This window comes from Poecilia formosa, unplaced genomic scaffold (genome assembly GCF_000485575.1).
Source record: "Poecilia formosa unplaced genomic scaffold, Poecilia_formosa-5.1.2 Scaffold182, whole genome shotgun sequence".
Taxonomy (NCBI): Eukaryota; Metazoa; Chordata; class Actinopteri; order Cyprinodontiformes; family Poeciliidae; genus Poecilia; species Poecilia formosa.
In genome coordinates, this window is record NW_006800121.1 from 1,140,295 (window position 1) to 1,160,766 (window position 20,472).

Below are 20,472 nucleotides of genomic sequence, written 5' to 3' on the forward strand. Positions count from 1 at the left end.
TGCTTCCTCATTAACTTGTATTCATTAAAATGTCTTGTAAAAAAATCATTGTTATTGTTATTATAATTGACAGCATTTATTTTTTTATGTTTGATTACATCCACTGTGGACAGAAATGCCATAAAATTAAACATATCCGTAAATTTGGGTTTAGTTACTAACTATATTCATATTAAGCGTACGTTTGAGCTTAAAATCGTAAAGAAAGAAGCAAGAACTGTATGAGTCAGAGCTTTACTGACATCACCAGGTTGGTGGTGGAGGGGGAGACACCATATACATACACATGACAACAAAGCATGCAGCCGCTAACGGCAAGCTGGTTGGCTGGATTGAGATAAATGAAGGGATAGAAAGGACAGATTTGAGAAGTGTGTTCTGCTCTCAGCTCTCTTCCTCCTCCTCGGTCTTTTTTTTTTATTTTGCTTTCTCTCTGTCTTTGCTGCCTGCCTGCTCTGCTCAGAGGAGGGATTTGCCCTATCTTCCCTGGCTTAGTGCACCATCGTCAAAGCAGTGGGTGGATGGGAAGACGCAGAAAGAAGAAGAAGAGGAGGGAGAGGATGAAAGGGAAACAGCTGCTGCCTTTAAACTGACTTTCTTCTTATCGTGATGTTATAGAGGATATGTTCACTGACTCAGCCATCAAAGAGCAGCTCGGAAACAATTACACCCTCGGTTTTGTGTGTTTTCTGAGCATGTGTGCGTGTGTGTGTGTGTGTGCGTGTGCGTGTGATTTTCAGTCTGTAATCCCAGCAGAACATGTTTGAAGATGGCCATGGTGTTGGAAAAAAAAAACATTTAAACCTTTATGGATAAGTGTGGAATGACAAAAATATAAAGTTTCTGAGAGGTGCTGGGGGAAACAAAATGGTAATCTTTAGACTTAGTATTGTTTATTTGATCACCATGTGTGGCACTTTTGTATGATTGTACAGGAAATGGGTTGTGTCTGTTGCAAGAAAACTAGTTGAGTAAAGAGAAACAGATTTGAAAATGTAACTGAAGAATTTTGGGGAAACGTTTTAGTCGATGTGCGCACAATATTGGAGGATATAGAAGCCATAGCCACAATTTAGGTGGTTTTTAGGTTTTACTTTTTTGTAAAAGTACATTTACAACCTAAAACAAAGTGCCACAGTGGATAAATATGCAATAAAGTCAAGCTGAGCTGCTTGGCTTTATTGCAATCAGCTCAGCTATTTCAAGTTGGATTAGTGAACGAGTCTGTTACGACTGGCGTCGTAAGGTTAATTATACAAACATGAGTGTGCAGGTACCCGTCCCTGATTGGTTTTCCAGAAGACGATGGAAACATCTTATTGGCTGCGACCTGGCCACTCCTAGACTGGTCTGCGAACTCTCAATAAAACATCGTCCAATTGAGAACTTAACAGAACTTAATCGTTCTCTAAAATTTGATTTGGTTGGTTGGTAAACTTAATACGTCACTTGCTTTAACAAACTGACATTTATCCGAAAAAGAATATCCTAATTCGGCCAAAACAACATTTTTGACATTTGTTTGGCTGTAAGACAGTCTTTCAGTCTACAATTTGAAATATATTTTAGGTGTTCATTATGTCAAACCCTAGTAATGTGATATTTATTCTGCACTTGAAAAACAAATTCCTTTTAGGAAAAAGTTGAAATAACTTTGTTGCACAAGTTTTCATAACCTTGTGATTCAGTGTGATTCAGCATTTAGTTGTTTGGAGTTCATACATCCCTTCAGTTCCAGCGAATCTGATTAGCCTGGCATCTTGGACGTTTACATCTTTAGGCTAAATCCCTAATTTACAGAGAGGATGTTGTTGTGCATTACTACACATCTTCGATAAATCATAAAGACAAAGTAACATTTTCACGATTACAGCATAAAAAAAATGAACTCAGATATGTGTTTTATGCTCTTTATTGATCCTCTCTAACTTCTCTGGAATCTGTCTTTGACCTTTCCTCCTCGTTCCTCTTTCTCTCATTCTTCCATCCTCCCCTCCCTCAATCTTGTCTTTCTGCTTGAGCAACATTCACAGCTCCGAGGCGTTTTTATTATTTTTTTTTTCACGCTTCAAATAGCCACAGTGTTACTCCACTGCGAGCACACACAGACAGAAGCACTCTCACATGCGTTCATCCTTCAGAGTTTGCCCTCATCTGGAATCTGCGGCGTCTATTTTCCTTTTTTTTTTTTTTTTTAGACCTTTCAGAGTAGATGAAGCTGATGTAGTGACAGATTTCTAGAAGTGATGCGAGTAATTAAGTCCTGAATGAGTCATTTTTCTGCTTTTCAGAAATCTGCTGTTTGTTCTTGTGCTAACCCCTGAGTTTTTCTACTGTGACACGAGGTGCATTAAGAATGTTAAATATTAGTTGTTTAAGAAATTTTCATATTGATGTCCAGTAGTATTGCACACAAAAAAAAACTTTGTTCTTCCGAGTAAGCTAATTAGAAAAACATTTTCGCAAATCTTTATATCAATTCTATTCAATTCAATTAAAAAAGATAATTTAATTCCAGACGGAATTTAAATATTTGTTGCGACTCATATCAGATTTTCTTCTGTTATAATTAGTACTATATTTTATTCTGAAGGTCTCATGATGATATCTGATATTTTAGGTTATTTGGAGACTTCTTTTAGCGTCATGCGGCCTGCTCTTGGGGTGAACTCGCTCGGACGGAAAGCTGCTTTGAAGGCTCTCCATTTACAGATCCCCCAAATATACTTACACAAATTTATCCGAAAAGATTATCATTTGGGCCCTATATGACAGACATGATCGGTTTGTGGACGTCGTCTTCAGAAACAAATTTCACCGTTTTTATTTTTAGCCCCACGCAGCAGCACAGTGAAATCATCTTTATGTGTGTTTCCTGCTGGGAATACTCAGTGTCTTTTATGGGCTATTAGCATACGGGGGACATTTTCGCTCTCTCTCTCTCTCTCTCTTTTTTTTTTTTTTTTTTTTTTTTTTTTTTTTGGGCCAGTGGAGCTGAAGAAAGCAATTACTACAGCACCACGCTGCTTGATGAAAGGTTGGGGCTTCAAACCAGAACATTTGTGGCAGAGGGGAAAAAAAAAAAAAAAAAACGCCAAAGAGGATCAAAGGGAAGACGAGTGGAGAAACATGGGCCACGTCCACTGTTTATCTGTGTGAAGGAGAGAGAGGAGGTGACGGACGTGACGGATAGAGGACCTGGCAACAATCAGTTCAGGAGAACAAAAGGGTAGAGTCGCAGCAAAGACTCTACCCCCTAGTAGAGACTCCTAAAATGCCTTCCTACCCCTTCATTTCCATATCCAAAAGCAAGACGCTCCATCCGTGACGTCAGACTTCGGATTATTCATAAAGTGAATCTGAACGCTCGGTTAAATCTTCCCACTCTTTATGTGCCTTTCCGTGTTGGGATTTTCACAGGATTTATATCAGGCACAAATGTTAGCAGGGATAATTATGCAACATGTGAGGCTCAACCCAAAGCAGCTCTTTTATTGTTGACACAAAATAAGAAGCTGCCCGACTAAGGCATCGTTGCTCCCTTAAATTACTTGACGTTCCAATAGGAAGTATGACTAGCACGTGCCTATTCATCACAGTGTTCTGCAGAAGTACTCATAACCTCTTGACCTCTTCACATTTGAGCAGGTCACAACCACAAACTTTAATGTGCATTGTTGGGATTACTTGTGATTAGCCTACATAACGGAGCGCACAAATGTGAAGTGGATGGAAAAGGACATGCGGTTTTAATCTGACCATTTTAAATGATATTTATTGCAGATGTCACCCAAGCGGCAAATGCAAACGGCATTCATCTTGTGTGTGACTTGATCTCATCCAAGAGCCTTTTGGTAATTCTCCAGAAGCTGCAGAGACAACCAAGCTCAGGTAAGATAATCTGGTGACCGGAGAACAATTAGTCCACTTAAATCTTCCAAAGTATTTTTGGTCTTTTTTCCACTTCAAATATCTTAGAATACTTGAAATAAGACAAGACCTCACTCTCTCTCTCTCCCTCCATCATTCAGGGACCTGCACCGGAGCTGTGGAGATAAGCAGACGTTTTTATCCATCAGATAGCTAATGCAGAATGATACACATCTGTCTGCGATTGCAGGTTTAGTTGGAAACGTGTGAACTGAGTGCACTCGCTTCCTCTCCGTTAATGCCATGCATTTTGTTTCTGATTCACCAAAAAAAGAAAAAAAAGAACATTTTATATAATATCTATCTATCTATCTATCTATCTATCTATCTATCTATCTATCTATCTATCTATCTATCTATCTATCTATCTATCTATGAAATGTAATGGGAACAGAAAGTCGCAGCAAAGCAAAGAAACACATCAGACATGTTTGTACACAATAAATATATAAAAATCCACAACAGGCATTTTGGAAAAGAGGTTTCTTTATTTTCTAATTATTATACTGTATTCATATAGGTATTCATATTAATATAATGTAAGTAAAAGTGTGCTTTTATTTTTACAGCATGTGTCCACGTCAGACCGCTGTTTGTTGGAGGTTCACATTGTAAAGTATACAGTGAAAGTGGCTAAGAGTTGTGTGTGTGTGTGTGTGTGTGTGTGTGTGTGTGTCTGCGTGTGTGTGTAAGAGCCAGCATGTTTGTGCATGCATGTGTGTGTGCATTATATATGTTTGCAGAGGGCTACTTATTTCTCATCAGGGCTCAGAGGTGTGAAGCAGGAATAAAAAGCTGCCCAAATATCCAACCAGACATCTGTCACCCATCAACACGCTTTCTGGCGCATGTTTGAAAAAAAATTTCACCGACGTTTTCTTTGCTTATGCATCTTTCAAAATGGCTACTCAGGGTTTCAGCTGCACGTATGACTTGAGGCTTTCATTTTCGCTGAAAGGAAACACAATGCCCACCCTAAAGCAAACACGAGTAACAGTTGTTTCCTGTTTCTTCTCCTCACATTCATCTGAGAGCTGTCTCATCCAGCCACCTGCTACATTTCCTGCCAACACATTCTGTCCAAAAAGAAAAAAAAAAACACACACAAAAGAGTTATGCTACTCACTGATATGCTACACTTTATCTCATACCAAAGAGCCTTCAATCAGTAACTGTGATTTCCTGTACTCACAACAACAACAAAAAAACAACCTAGTTGAATAATTAATGCAAATGTCACTGAGCCTTCCCCTGAGTTTGCTCTGGCGTTTGTTTTCTAACAGTCCTCGGGTCCTTTTTGAGGTGGACAGAGTCAGGTTACAGTCGTTAGCCGTTTGACATGCTGAAGTTCTTATTAATGCTTAGTTAGCTATATGTGAGAAACCAGAAAACCTTTCAGGGAATACCCAGCAAGTCCGTAGAGGTAAATACAGATAATTTGTCATTGAGTCAGTGCAAGGACTATGACAGATTACAGAAAGCGAGGATTTTTACCCCCATAAACTGGGACAGTGTTCTTTCTTTTAACCAGAAACCAACGTTTACATCAAAGATAGTGTTTTAAAAACCTGCAAATACCAGTCACGTGTTTGCATTGTGACTTCTAAAAGCTCGATTTCATGTCTCAACCAAACAATAAGCATCTTTCCCTTTGCTACTTGTGACCAACGAGCTGTCAAAAGGTTTGATCCTACACCTGGAATGTATTGTTTAACTCCATCTGTATTTACAGTAGAAAGTACCATCTCAACATGGGTGGCATTAGTTATTCATAACATGTACAACTTCACAACTTTGGTGAGTTTACTGTTCTCGATGTGCCCAGAAGTGGAATTTTCTGAATTCCTAGTTAGAAACAACCCCCAAAAACGCTACCTTAAGTTGTAATTCAGAAGACAACTAACAGCCACCAGATTCACAATCCAACATGGGCATAAACATGGTGTAGGAAATGAGGGATTACATTTAGTCACATATGTGTTTGTATCTCAGTAAGCCAGTAGCACACATAGTACTGTACAACTTCTATTTTACCAGCATGCTACTATTTTGTTTGGTACAACTCTACTTGACGGGGTGTGCATAATACTCATATGACACTGTCATAAACATGACATGTTATGAACATGAAGGAGTCTTTATAAATGTCTATGATCATTGTCATGAAGTGTCATTTGGTAAATAACGACACTTTTAATGCAAAGTTGCTCTAAAAGTTGCATTGAAAGTCAATTAAAAGTGCCAACTTTGCATTAAAGTGTCATTACTTATAAAATAATACAAAGTCGGCACTTCTATGGACTTTTAATGCAACTTTTAAGGCAACCTTGCATTAAAAACATCATTATTTACAGAATGAGACTACATGATAACACTCATAGACATTCATAAAGACTCCTTCATGTTCATGGCATGTGTTATATCATGTTTATGACAGTGTAATGTCAGTCTTATGCACACCCCGTAAAATAAAGTATTGCCTTTTGTTTAAATGAAAACAAAATAATATTTAAAACAAGAAGATAAATCCATTGTGAGAATCTTGGGTTGCTAAAAGTCCCACTAATCATCCTAATTTTCCAGGTCTGAGGCAAATTGATTGGCGCATATTTATGTCACACTGATTTATACAGTTTTTTGCCTTAAAGGTAAGGCGGAAAACGTTGGTTACGTATTGTAACCCCGGATGCTATAAGTATAGGCGCAGCCCCTTTAAGGCTATCGCTAGTGGGTTTATCCCTCGCGCGCAGCGCCACTGGTTGCACTGCTAGCTAAACTCAAAGTTAGCTCTGTCGGACATTACAGACAGAGCTGTACAACCACATCCATGAAACATGAAACATGAATCATAGGTAGCTATGTCTGTGATGTTCCTCATAATTTGTTAGCTCGACTTTGACATGGATACACACAGCAAGATAAACATGCCTAGTTGTAGTAAATCTTTTTGACCTGTCATATCTCAGAGACCAGATTTTCATATCGCAAGCTTGGCGAACTTGGAAATCCAGCTGAGGTAGGACTAAAAATATTTCAGAATAATTTACTTCATTAGAACTGCAATCACTGAAATTAGCTAAATATGTTAGAAACTTAGAACTCTGGAGTCTATATTGTAATTTCTTTGTAATAACTTTGTGTGGCTGGCCGTTAAATAAACAAATATAAAACAATGCAAGCCATATAAATTTTGAATTTGACTAAATATAAATTCAACAGAATTATCACGTTAATAGTTTAATCGCCATTTCATTTACTGTAATAAATGTATTGGGTCAAAGCAGCGTAACAATAGCAGAGAGGGAATCTGATAGCTGATTAACTAAATATTGGCAAGGAAATATAAATACAAGCTTTCAGTCAACAAGACCAGAATAAATTTATAAATATTGGCTGCTGTATTATTGGGGACTGACGTTTCCAAATAATTTAAATTACTATGACTGTAGAAAAAGCTAAAATATTTTGAAATCGTTCAACAGGTAAATCTATCATATAAAATTGTCAAAATTCCTTAAGCAGGAAGGCATTTGTTTTTTTTCTTTCTGGGGAGTAGTTTTGGTTACTATTGGTTAATGTAAGTTAAACCAGGTTGTTCTAATTTGATACTATAAGCATCTGTCTATCAATTGAAGTTTTTTTTTTTCATCGGTAAGGTTGAGTGCAGCTACCGCACAGCTTATTTCAGGTGGCAGAATGGATGGATAGACCGGTAAATCAACAGCTTTGGCATTCAGCTTGCTTCTTCATGATAGCCATGAGCAACGCAGAAACTACTGAAACCTTGCTACCTATTACCATATTTTTTATCCCTCATGAAGATAGAGCTACATAATTTTCAAAAATCAAAGACTTACATCTTCTTCTCAATGACAGCACCGAGACACGGTGTCTTTTAACACCAGAAACAAAATAAGCAACATGGAACGGCCCTGCAAACAAGCTTGACTTTGTGTCGACAATCCGTTGAGGCCAGCAAATATGGGAGGGTAAAGTTTTTGTCCATTATTCTACAAGATTAGTAAAAGCTACACTGCTCCTTTTGAATCCAAGTTTTAGGAACATTGACAGGGTCATCGGACTTTTCCCTTTCCTGCGAGGATCTTTCTGCTGTACTTCATACAATTGAACAGACATAGACTGAAATTTGCAAGAAAAAAAAAACACAGTCGGATCTGAGAAGAAGGCTGCTACTACGAAGTCCCGTCAAATCCGGAGGGTAAAACAAAAACTCAGTCCACCAGAACTCACTAAAATCAAAAGCAGCCTAATCAACTCGTATGGCTACGACTGCCTAGGAATGAGTGGGGCATTTAGCTCTGAAACAGCGTAACCATACTGTGTCGTGGGAATGCAGAAAACGGTTATCCTGGAAGCCCCGTAGCTGATGTCAGAGCTGTTTGAAGGCAGGATAGGCAGGCACTGGGTGCATGGGTGAGGAGAGGCTAACTCCACACGTACACACAAATAAACATCACCACACATACACACACACACACGTACAGAAAAACATGCATACACACACACACACACACACACACACACACACGTACACAAAAACATGCATACACAAACATGCAGGCACATAAATCCACCTGTAAGCCCTCCTCACACTGTAACCATATTTGTGTCAGTGTTTGTGAGTGTGTGCTGGTAGTGAGTGTTAATTGTAGAGTGCGCGTAGCGAGTCTTTTTTTTTTGTCTCAGAACTACGCCGTTGAATTCACATTTCAGTTCATCTGGTTGTCCATGTGTGATTAGCTGGCTCAGTTTACTCAACGCTCCACCTATCGGGTCGACGCATCGGGAACAGTTTGTTGTTTTTCTCCCAAAGAAACTCTAGACGTGACACAGTGATTTCTCATAGAGCAGCACGCACTTCTTTCCTGCACCGCACTGGGCAAAGCTGGGAGTGGGTGCCGTCTCAGTGTGGGTGTCTGTGCATGTCTCTTCATTGTGGAATGTCTGTGTGTATGCAATTGTGATCATATATGTGTATTTATTCTTGCGTTGTTATGTTTCTGTGCTAACGAGGACAAATATCTCAACACGTTGCCTGTGCCCTTTGGTTTTAGTAATATTTTTGAGCTGTTAGAGAAAGGCAGAGTGGCTGTCTGATCCTTCACTCATAAAATATTCACTTTTTAAGAGGAGAAATTGTTTTTATGTGGATTAAAGGCTCACATGTCTAGTTTTACATTTTCATCAACCTTTCTTAAGAGGAACCTACTGGAAACGCAGTTGAATGCTGATGACTGCTGCAGGATAAATAATTGGATACCAGGTGAGGGATTGGCCAGCTTGAGATTGTCATTGACAATATTAAAACTCAACAAAAATGTAGGTTTGTGTAAAAGCTTTGGTGATAAAGGTTGACGTATTGTCTTCTTTACGGGGTATACCATTGGTTAGCGTGATATTTTCACTTTTAAACCACATTACGCCTTTCCAAACACATATATGTGTCCTGTCAGTTGTCAGATGAGGATTCTTCTAATCCAGGTTAAAAGAGGATTGCTGGGCGCTGTTTCGTAGATTGTTGGCCCTTATACAGGACTCTGGCAGTTTAAGCCAGACCTCGGATGAAGGGAAGTTGTTTGAAGGATCTTGCTCTTATACCATCAAAATAAAGTGATGGGCATGCCTCGCCTCATCATGTTTTAGCTTGATTCTGGAAACGCAAATTAATTAAGCCAGCTTTCCTGTTTCTAAGTTTGCCACAGTGTCAAATAAAGCACCAAGAAGAGACTCAAACGTAAATGCTAAACATTTTAAACATGTTCACTTGTCATCATAAACAGGCTTAGCATCCTGTTTCACCCCCTTCTGCTTTAAACATCTTGCTTTAGAGTGGATATATTGTCCTCAGAAGTACAGGAACTTGTAGGTGCAGGAAGGTAAAGTTTGCGTGTTGGTGTCTGCGTGTGCTGCAGGTCTCGCTGGGTAACGTAGTCTCTGGCACCAGTGAGGTGAGGTCAGTGTCCACAAGCAGTCCGCCGGCTCCTCGCTCGTCTCTCCCGCCGGAGGCGTCCGATGCGATTGAAACGACAGAACCTCACAGCCACGACAAAGTAGAAAAAGAAACTATAGAATAATATAATAGAAAGACTACGACTCCTGCTTCCCAACTCTGCACCCCATAGTCAATCCCGCTCCCCTCGAACAAATATATTCATTATAAGTATATAGTGTAACAGAGTTGGTTCTCCTCTGCACAGTGGCACCTTTAGAATAATTCTTTTACTAATAATACAATTACTTGTTGATATCAGAGTATCAAAGCTGAATGGTGGCGGGAAGAGAGTCTCAAAGAGCCCCCTGCGCTCCGTTGGGGCTAACATACGCAGAGATTAGGCCTCGGGCGAAGCGTCCTCAACGTGCCAACCGAGCGCCCCGATTGGGCACAGAGGTCAGGGTGCTGTTTGAGGCCCGATTTCAGATACAGCAACTATAAGCACTGGAAGCGAATGGATGTGGGCATGCATGGGTTTGAATGGTCGATGCTGACATGGCTCATGGATGGCAGTACTAAACATGGCGCCTAGCAGACCCTAAGGATCCGAGGGGCCCCTCGTTATGCTGAGCTACATAGCTACGACTGCTGAGTCTGCAAAGCCTACACAGAAAACGGTTATATACAGCAGTGACTCTATGACCTAAAGCTAACCCGGACACCATGACACACGGGAGACATTTCGACTAATATTTGGCACTGTTTCTGAGCAGTTAGCTAGTACGCTGAATCTTAACTCCGATAACTTAGAATTGTCCTATATTTCTTTAAGGCAGTATTTATCTTCTCTAGCTACTGAAAACAAAACAAATAAATAAATAAAAGCTGGGTGGAAGAGCAACGTCTTCTACCTCTCTTTTGCTCAAAGCATGTTATATTACCACTAAGCTATTCAGCTGGTTTTAAAACAGTTGTTTCTGTGCAAACGTCTTTTGCTTTTTTCACGTCTCCCTCCAAGATTACACCCCCTAAAAGCGACATTGCTGCAGTGCTGAGCATAAAAAGCCCTTGTGTGCTCCTGTTCTTTAAAAATTAAAAGCCCTTGCTTAGAGAGAAGTGGGTTTTTTTCCCCCTCCCTCCTCCTCCTCCTCATCTCGCACCCCACGACAGCGGCTGATTTTGCGGTTAGCTTGCAAAATTAATATTCACAGGTGGAGGGGCGGCAGGCGCCCGTCTGTCCCCGTTATGGCGTGAAAGACGGGAGACGAAACAGCAGCTTTGTGATTTAAAGAGTTTGACTGCGGTTAGGAGATCTTGAATCGTTGGTGACTGTTCAGAGCAGGGTGCGGCGGTGTCGGGTCAGTGTCGATTCATCTTTAGTTTGTACAAAAAAAAAAAAAAAGAGTGCAATGATGGCTTTGGGAGGCAAGAAACACGTTTAGAAATATTTTTTGTTCTCACTCAAGTCCTGTAAACAAAAATGAAAAACAAAAAAGTGCTGTGAAATTTTCTACTTTCTTACAATGTTATGAATTTTTTTTATTTTTTTTTACCTCCTGACAGATTTCTTCTGTTTTTCCTTTTTAGTCACACTTTAATGTTCCCAATCACTCAACGAGTTTTTATTTCTAAACAAAGATAGCCTGAGTAAATACAAAAAGAGATTTATTAAGTTACAACAGCAGCCATCAAGGCCTCAGAGGAGCCGCAAACCAGTCGCACCACAGGGTTTTTAGAAATGGACGGCCTGCCTAAGCATCTCGACAGGATGTAAGTCTGAACTTTGACTAGGACAGTGCAAGGCATCTCTTTTTATTGAGCCATTTGTAAGTGGATATGTTTCGGGTCGGTTCAGATTAAGCAACAGCTGCAGTCCCAGACCATCACACCATCTGAAAACTGCATTTTGCATTTACTCAAGTTAATTTGTCAGACATAAAATTAAAAAAAAAACAACCAAAAACATCAGAAATCTGTGAGTGGGATACTATTTTAACGCAGCGCTGTATGATCTGTCTGAACAACTCTTTTTCTCTTCCCAGATTCTTCCTTCTTTTTATTTTATGGCTTCTTTTTCTTTTCACACCTGCTATCAGCAATAAAGGTTCAGACAAATTAGTAAATGCTAGAAGATTAGGAGGCAATATAAATCTTCTTTTTCTGTTTAAGGACTTGATAACGTCTCTCTGGCACAGACACGTTTTTGTTTTTTTATCAGTTAGTCGGCATTATTAAACATTTTATTAACACAATCCTCTCACGGCTGCAGATAACTGAGCTCTCTGACGTGTCTGGATGAAATCAGGCAGCAGTCTTTGCGTTTTTTATAACTAAATTGTTAAAATTTGCCTTTAAATGCGACTTAGAGATTCTCTCAGAGGTCTTCGGGAATGATTTAAAACACGTTTCCCCAAAATGCTGGGAACCGCAGAATAATTTCAGTCCTTTGCAAACATTATTACTAAAACAGCATGTTTACACGGGAGGCAGGGCGGCAACACATGAAAGCAGCGCATTTTTGGATGTTGCGATGGGTTTCATCTGTTCAGATCTGGCCTTACTGATGGGCATCCCCCGGCAATAGTATTTAAAAAAAAAAAAAAAACTTAAAATAAATTAATCTCTAACTGCAGCAGGATAATCTAGTAACATTTTTAGAAAGTCAAACTTTCGGCTGATTTTTTTGTTCATGACGCAACGCACTGTTATGAGACACCCAGGTCATATGGAAGAAACAGATACCGGTAGAGCAATAAACAATTTTATCAAAACAATAATAATGAATAAATATATGAAAATTAAAGGTTGGGTTTCCCAAAATTTTGCAGCGCGAGATTATGCTGCTGCAATTACAGATTAATACATTTTAAGTCCTTTTATATAAGACACTCTATTGGATTCAATTAAAGGAGCATTTTGTCCTTTATGCAGCTGAAGTTTTCACAGTTCCTCTAGCAGAAACAGCATCATATCGAATTAAAGATGTTGACAGGAGAGGTAGCGGGCAGACACAGAAAGTCCTTTCCTAGTTCGGTATGTGCATTTTTTTTTTTTTGTTTATTTTTATTTTGGCACTGCCTTAATGTATACTTCACAGCTCAGCGGTCTCCCTTACACTGACTCCATCCCTCAGGTTACCCTGAAATAATAACATCCAGAAAACCTGACTATACTCTACAAGGAAGACAAAAGCTAAATCTACTGTCGCTTTAAGTACGGGGAAGGCAGAGTGGGAGGAGGGTGTCAGTGAGGTGAAGTATGGGGCCACATGGAAAGACATGGAAGGCGAAAGGTGATTTGTGAAGGCAGACAGACAGACAGAGTTCTGGTCGTCTGGAGTTTTTCTTTTTTTTAGGTAAAAAATAAAATAAAAATAACTCAAGAAGTGGCAGAAAAAACACAGCTGAGAGGAAGCACCAACGGATCGAACGTTAAGATTTGTTGAGTCGCCTTTTCCGCTCGCTCTCCAGGAGCCGATCTGCAGTCGGCCACGGGGCAAATCTGGGAGTCATTGAATCGGCTCAATTCAGTTTCAGCTCAGTTTGAAGTCAGTTCATATGAAACAAGTAAACAAATGTAGAAATAATCACTTCGACAAATGTCAATGGCACAAATTTTCTTTTCTCTTCTGAACTCAGCCGGTCCGAAACTGAATTAAGCCTTGTGATAAGTTGAGCTTTCTCGCTATTTGATATCACATGTGGAAAGTTAACTGTTCCCCTCTACTGCTACCCAAAAGGGACAGGAGGAGAGAGGTGTGAAGGTCAAAGATTGCACGTTTTCTCTTCTCTTTTGTCTTCTTTTCAATTTCACATTAGTTGTGATTTGTCAGGAGAAGTCGTTCCAAACAACAGCTCTGCATGTCCTCTCCTCTTCCCCTTACAATTGTCAGAAAGTCAGTTTATGAACATGAAAATCATGAACCTAAATTGCTACGGCTGTCATTTATAAGCGGCTACGGATATAATTTTATAGGTGTACCAGGCGTACATGAATGTTGGGAAGAACTTCTCCATCAAAACCCACCCTGCTACACAACTAAGAAACTCTCAGAGCGCAAAGGATTCACAGTTCAAAGGCTAAAAATTTCACAGTTCACAGTCAGGGTTAATCAAGCCCCATCCCAATCCCCGCAACCCTTCGTATTCCCATTTGTTTGCTTGGAATTCCACTGGATTTCTCCTCCTCCTCCTTGACACTCTGATTGGGCGATATCTACAGCCAGATTCCCTCAGACTGGTGTGGTCCTGCGGTTGGGGTCCTTGTTGTAGTCTTTAGTGAGCGTGCTGCTCTGGAGGAAATCCCTCTCCGAGTTGAGCAGCCCACCCATGCCGCTACCCGCTTTGCCGCCCGCATTGCCCGCTTCTCTCGGGTTCAGCGTGTACATGGGCATCTCGGAGGCAGCCGGTCCCGTGTAGCCGCCCTTCCCCAGCGGCGACGCGTCTCGGCTGGGGGCCTCGGAGGAGCGCATGCTGGAGCGGCGGCGGAATCGGTAGCGGTAGGAGGGGATGCGGCTGAAGGCGGACTTCTTTATGAGCTCGGTGCGGGACTTGGCGCGCAGCTTGCGGTGCTTCTCGATGAACATGTGCACCGCCAGCACGCCCACCATTTCCGCCATTATGAAGGAGAGGGCGCCAAAGTAGAAGGACCAGCCGTACGAATAGGACTTCTTGCTGTCACTTTGACCTGGGTCTCCAGAATTGGCTGAGATGTAGACGATAATTCCAATAATGTTGCTGAGGCCTGGGAGAAACACAACAATAAACAGAAGTTTGAACTTTATGACGTCAAAATGTCATGCAATCGAGCAGGTTCCATCACAGTTGTACGGCACATTTGATCAAAATAAATCCCTCATTTCAGGTCTATGGTGGAGCTGAAGGCTTGTGGAGGAATTGATTTTACCCGTTTCTCCTCTCAGTAAAAGCAGGCATTAGATCTCAGAATTAGGCAATAAAACCTTCTTCAAAAGGCCTTCCAGAGACAGACACAGTGCTGATAAATGTTAGATATTCATCATAAAACTTAAATTTACCCTTTAGCAGTAGAATAAAATTACTAGTCATTTGTAAACAGGAACCAGTTTGATTAAATTTTTTTTTTTTTTTGTAATCTGATCTTGTTGATTGTAAATAATCCTGAGAAATGTACAAATCTAAGGTTTTCTAATAACAGAGCTAATTCTCGGTTTGAGAGTGTTGAAGAAGTCATTAATTTGGGTCAGTTATTTTATTCTAACGCTGTAGCCAAGACGGCTTTCCACAAAACCTGCATGCAGCGTGTACTGACGGGATCACGCATGAAGTGTGAAATTACCTGTCAGAAAGGGCAACGTGTCGCATTTGCGACCGCGGACATCCTGTGACTGTTAAACAGTGGGGCAGAGTCGGTGAAATGTGTCCTTTAACAATGCTTATCCTGCTTTTATCTCTTTGCATCGCGCCGCGGATGACAGGTAAAACGCCACGCTCCTACGCTGAAAGAGGAGCGAGGACGCTGGCTGTAGCAAGCAGAGGTAGACGCACGGCGATGACTAACCTGCAGATACGAAGAAGATTCCTGCGCTGAGGATGACATTGTGTCTGCTCCGGTAAAACTCACTGGCAGCCACACAAAGCCCCCCCAGGAACAACAGACCAACACTCATGATGGGGAAGATACTGGAGGCGCGAACGGCACCTGCATGCACAGAAGAAACAGGAAGAAGGGTTGAGTCACACACACTCACACACAAGAAAATATTTGATTTGAAATGTTTATTTTTGACCTGATTTGAGCAAATTGCAGATTGCTTGCAGTGTTTTGGAAACATTATCAGAAACAATGTTAAGATGTTGGAGTTTATATTTAAAACATACATCAACATATTCAAGCTGCACAATTATTTTTAGTAAATTCTTAATTTAATAATTGATTGTTCTACTTATTATTCTGACAATCGATTGGCACTGGCACTTTCCGCAAATTTTTCATTCAGCATTTTAAGCTTGTTCTGTAATATTAGAAGAACATTAAAAATGACAAATAAACACATAATTCAAATGTTAATGCCTGGAAAGCAGTAACACAGCAATCCTTTGGTGCACTTTTGAACATTTGTAGTAAAGGTAGCATCTGCAGCTAAAAAAAAAAAAACCTCGTTTGAAAAGCTCGTTCTTTTCTGCTTGACTTAACATCAATACAGTGCAGGGCTGATCTGTTGAATTTGTTTTGGATTAACTGATTAATAATCAGAGCTTAATTACAGGTGCTTAATAGAGGACTTTTTTCTTTTTCTTTTTTTTTTTTTTACAAGATTTGAACAAGCTGAAGCTAAAACTATGCCACTTCAGGAGTTCTGGGGTAAGACATATTTACAGACAAAGAAGCTTCTTTTTTAATCTTAAATGTAAAATTTATATTTTATTGTTTGGTTGTGGCCTGATTACGGCTCTGAATTTGTTGTTTTTTCATCAAATTGTTTTTTTTTTTGAGTGTGCGTACTCTTAATTAGCGATTAATCATTTACCAAATTAGTTAACAATTACTTCAATAATAAATCAATCATGATTAATCTGATTAATTGCTGCAGGCCTAGTTTGACGATACGTGATGTGGTCTCTCTTCACTGCCACGTGTTTCCATTTTATCATTCTTTTGCACAACTGAAAAGAAAAACTTGGGGAATTTTTCAGTATTTATACCCTTTAAGTACAGTAGTGTTGAAATTTCATCATTCTTTCCTTTAAGGAGTTGAACTTCCCTCTCAGAACAATACCACTCAAGTCTGCATTCGAACATGACGGTCACAGACTCGGTTTAAATTCACTATGCTCGGAAACTGCACCACTTAGAGCATGCACTCAAGACACACATGTTGCAGCATGTCGATGCACGCCCGACTGCGCCTGAATTCAGAACATGTTGATGCATTTGGAGGCCTCGCATCCAGAGAGGAGGCGAGAGAGAGACAGAGAGAGAGGGAGAGAGAGATGGATGGGGAGGGAAAAGATGGCCAAAAAACTCAGACAGATGGAGTCACACTGACATATGCACACTGAAATAATGAACAACAGAGAGGGTGAATATGAAAGTGAGGCTGCAGCAGGGGTGAAAATCTAGAGCCCCCATATGTGCGCTCGACGTGATCACAGAGAAGGATGGCTGTAGACAGTTTGTTATGTGGGAATCGTTCAGATGTGCACGTGCATCTCCTGCGCACGTGTGTCGGAGTCGTCGAGTTTCGAAGCACATCTAGATTTATTAACATTTATTTAAAGGATTTTATAATTATTTTCAGCATTATTGACCTCTGGAATAACAGCAAACAAAGCCCCGCCTATGTGGCCCACAACCCTGGGCTGTATGTAATGCTGGTCACTGGGTCCCAGCTTCTTATTGGCTGATCCACTCTGAGTCCTGTGGGCTAATTGGCTGCCTCGGGGGGACGTTGCTCTTTGCTTAGTGGAGCATTGAAAACGAGACTAGGGCTGAATCCCTTTTTTTTTCTCTTTTCTTTTGTTTGTGCTTTCTGCTATTTTATGATACCTGTGAAACACATCGCATGCTCACACTTTACTACATAGATCCTGGTGCTCAAATGTAAAGACTGAGTCTCTGTTTCAGTAAAAGTTGCACATCTAATTTGGTGTTTTAAAAATGGACATGGAGAAGCTCTAGTAGATATTTAGGGGTTGAGTCTGGGGGAACGATTGACTATTTCTCCTGTTAAATACCCAGAATGTTATAAATATAAAGGTAAATGACTTAGCAAAGCATTTCTTTCTTTCTTTCTTTCTTTCTTTCTTTCTTTTTTTTTTTACCCCAAAAAGCCTCGTACCTGTCATATTCTACACTACAGGCATGAGAGAGACGGGAAGCAGGAGGCAGACAAACTATTACATCTGGTATAGACAAGATTTAAGAAGATATGAATATGCAGATGACGATAGGCCAGGCAATTTACAGTCCCAGTCACATTTGCCAGGCACCCCTGGTAAAGATATGCAAAAAACCTTAAAACAAATTCATCTTTTATTACAGGATTTATGACTTAGGTTCTTTGGACCAGCATTTCATCTAAAAGTTGCAGGACGCAGAGCCCTGCTGTAAGTCATTCAAAGTCCTTTTTCATTCACTGTTCTCTTTTGCTCGTCTCACTGGTTTAGTAGGATTTAGGGTGTGGGGGAAAAAAAATATCTCTCTGCTGACTGGTCCAAGGGTCTGTTTACCTCTAGAGTTGAAACGATTTTAATTAAAAGTGTGCTAAAGAGTTAATGGTGCCATATAGTTTGTCAAGGTTCCCAAGGCCTTTGGAAGACAAACAGGCTCACAGCCTTACAGATCATGAGGTGCTTCTCAACATAATAATCCATAACAACCTTAGAATAAATAAAATAGATGACGTGATTGCATTATTTTTCCAGCTTTTGTTGGGGTTTCAATAACTGTGCCAACGTTTCATATGTTAACACTGATTATTTCTGATGTAAGCATATTCATATCAAATGTTTGTTTCTAGAATTGCCAGCGTTAAATCACACTACTTCTTAAAACGTGTGTGCATGTCTTGAGAAGATGCATGTTTTACTTTATGTAATACAGCGGTCACCAGAGATCAATGTATTATTGAATGTATTATTGACACATACAGAATCCAGAGATAAATCCTTTCAGTAAGGGATGATATGAAAAGCTGGTGGAGTTCCTGTGTCGTCACGGTTTGATCTAAATCCTTCTCAGTTTTCGTTGCACATCTGATGAAAACAAGTACAAGAAAGCAGTTGAGTCGCATTATCACAGCGAAGTCAGGAGTGGGTTACTCACGTAGGAGGTATTCAGCAGCGTCCGCCTCGTAGTCTGCGTCCTCTGGGAAGTGATCGATCTTCTTGCATACGCCTCTGAATGTTCCTGCGGGAAACAACACGAGTCAGTTTGGATCGACGTTCCTTCATAAAATGGTGATCCTCGATTGCAAGCACAAACACGAGATCGGCTTTGGCAAGTGTGTGATGTGTTTTTTTTTTGTTGTTTTTTTTTAGCTAATTGTGAAAGTAAATTGTTGATGAATCCTTTGTCAAATAAATGACATACATAAAAAGCGAGCTCCAGCTAAATGCAGTCTAAGTGTGATTAAAAAACACATCGACTGGCTTTGTAGCAGCAACGCGCGAGTCTCAATCTGTACTTAAGATTTGCTATGAGGTTCACTTTGTGTTGCTGTGCACGGCCACGTGGTTATGTCACCTGGTCAGACTATGAAACGAAGCAAGCAACCTCTCAGTTTATCCAGGCCAAGTTTCAAGCAGAAAAGGATAATTGTTAATCTTTACGCCCAAAAACAAATGGGATGCGCAACGTATCCGAAATTTACCGCTTTTGTAATATTGCTTCAAGCAGTTTGCATATTCCAAGCGACTGTTTGGACTACAAGTGGCATCAGTTGAGGCTCTCTGTGCCTGTAATATCTGGTGGCTCTTGTTTAGTGTGGCATGAAAATTTTAGAGGGTAAAGAGGAAGCAAAGTCATGAAGGGTTAGGTCATAAAAACTACTCTAAGCTTTGACAATGTCCAAGAGCTCTGTTCGTTTCCAGGAAACAGTCGCCCACCTGAGCTGCCAGGTTGCAAAAGGGGAGGATTAATCAGAAAAACCAACAAACTTATTTTGATCAGATGAGATCCAAATTGAACTTACAGACGCAGCACGCTGAGCACAGCCCTACGACGAAACGTGGCGGTGGACGGATCATGTTTTTCTCGAATTACAGGAGTGCAGGTAAAAGTAAACGGGAAGATGGATGGAGCTAAATACAGGACAAATACTGGAAGAAAAATGAGACTCTTTGGGAAGACTTGGAAAACTGCTGTTTGGAAACACGTTACTTTCAATCTGGCAGTTTTATCTTTCAGCAAATAAGAATAGGAAAAATAATGAAAGTCTTGCAGCTGTCATTGTAACTAAAAGTAGTTCTACTCTCTAAAGTATTGGCCAAGCAGAGCTGAATAAAAATACATGCTACACGTTTCAGATTTTTAATGTAAGAAATGTTGAAAGCATGTCTTCTTCTTCTTCTTCTTCTTCTTCTGGGTTGCCACTCAAACTAAATTCTGGTCAAATACATTGACGTTTATAGCACTTTCTACACTAATTAAGTCAATTGTCACATAAATGTTGGTGCTGGCATCACTTAAGAATTAGTTTACATTCGGGTTTCAACCTTACAAAACACATTCTGCTAGAGAGGAGCGGCTCATATAATTACGTGGTCTTATTTTATGGTTTGGTGAGGGTACAAGCGTGCGTTGAGATGGAGCTAAAAATGATTAAAAACATGACCTAAAAGTCATAATCAGAAGAAAATTGTGAGGTCAGCCAGAATTGTAATCGCTAATAAAAACTAGAGGGGAAAAAACAAACAAACCACACAACACGGGACAATCGAGGCAGAGAAACTGCAGATGACAGAAGACAGAGCTGGAGCAATAAGGCTGTTTACAGGAAACACTAATGAAAAGCCTTATCAGACCAAGAACGCTGGCGCGCGCACGCACACTCACGCACGCACACACACACACACACACACACACACACACACACACACACACACACA

General features: G+C 40.3%; 1 protein-coding gene and 2 long non-coding RNA genes across 3 annotated transcripts in view; 1 reads left to right on the plus strand and 2 right to left on the minus strand.

The window, feature by feature from the left end:
* The first annotated feature begins 94 nt into the window (after nt 1-94).
* On the plus strand, nt 95-4,210 carry LOC107837839 (uncharacterized). The gene is made up of 3 exons (XR_001663888.1): nt 95-870; nt 3,784-3,891; nt 4,032-4,210. It is a non-coding gene; the product is annotated as an uncharacterized LOC107837839 (long non-coding RNA).
* Nucleotides 4,211-4,396: 186 nt separating this feature from the next.
* Nucleotides 4,397-6,075, minus strand: LOC107837838 (uncharacterized). Its single transcript, XR_001663887.1, has 2 exons — nt 5,806-6,075; nt 4,397-5,775 (listed from the first exon to the last, which is right to left on the minus strand). It is a non-coding gene; the product is annotated as an uncharacterized LOC107837838 (long non-coding RNA).
* A 1,349-nt stretch (nt 6,076-7,424) lies between these two features.
* The window catches only part of cacng3b (calcium channel, voltage-dependent, gamma subunit 3b), a 29,212-nt gene continuing 16,164 nt past the window's right edge, over nt 7,425-20,472 (minus strand). Inside the window, exons 2-4 of the mRNA XM_007565754.2 lie at nt 18,689-18,772; nt 15,422-15,562; nt 7,425-14,626 (exon numbers count right to left, since the gene is read on the minus strand). Coding sequence (XP_007565816.1) covers nt 14,115-14,626; nt 15,422-15,562; nt 18,689-18,772 — 737 coding nt within the window. The 3' untranslated portion in view covers nt 7,425-14,114. The remainder of the gene's footprint in view (nt 14,627-15,421; nt 15,563-18,688; nt 18,773-20,472) is intronic.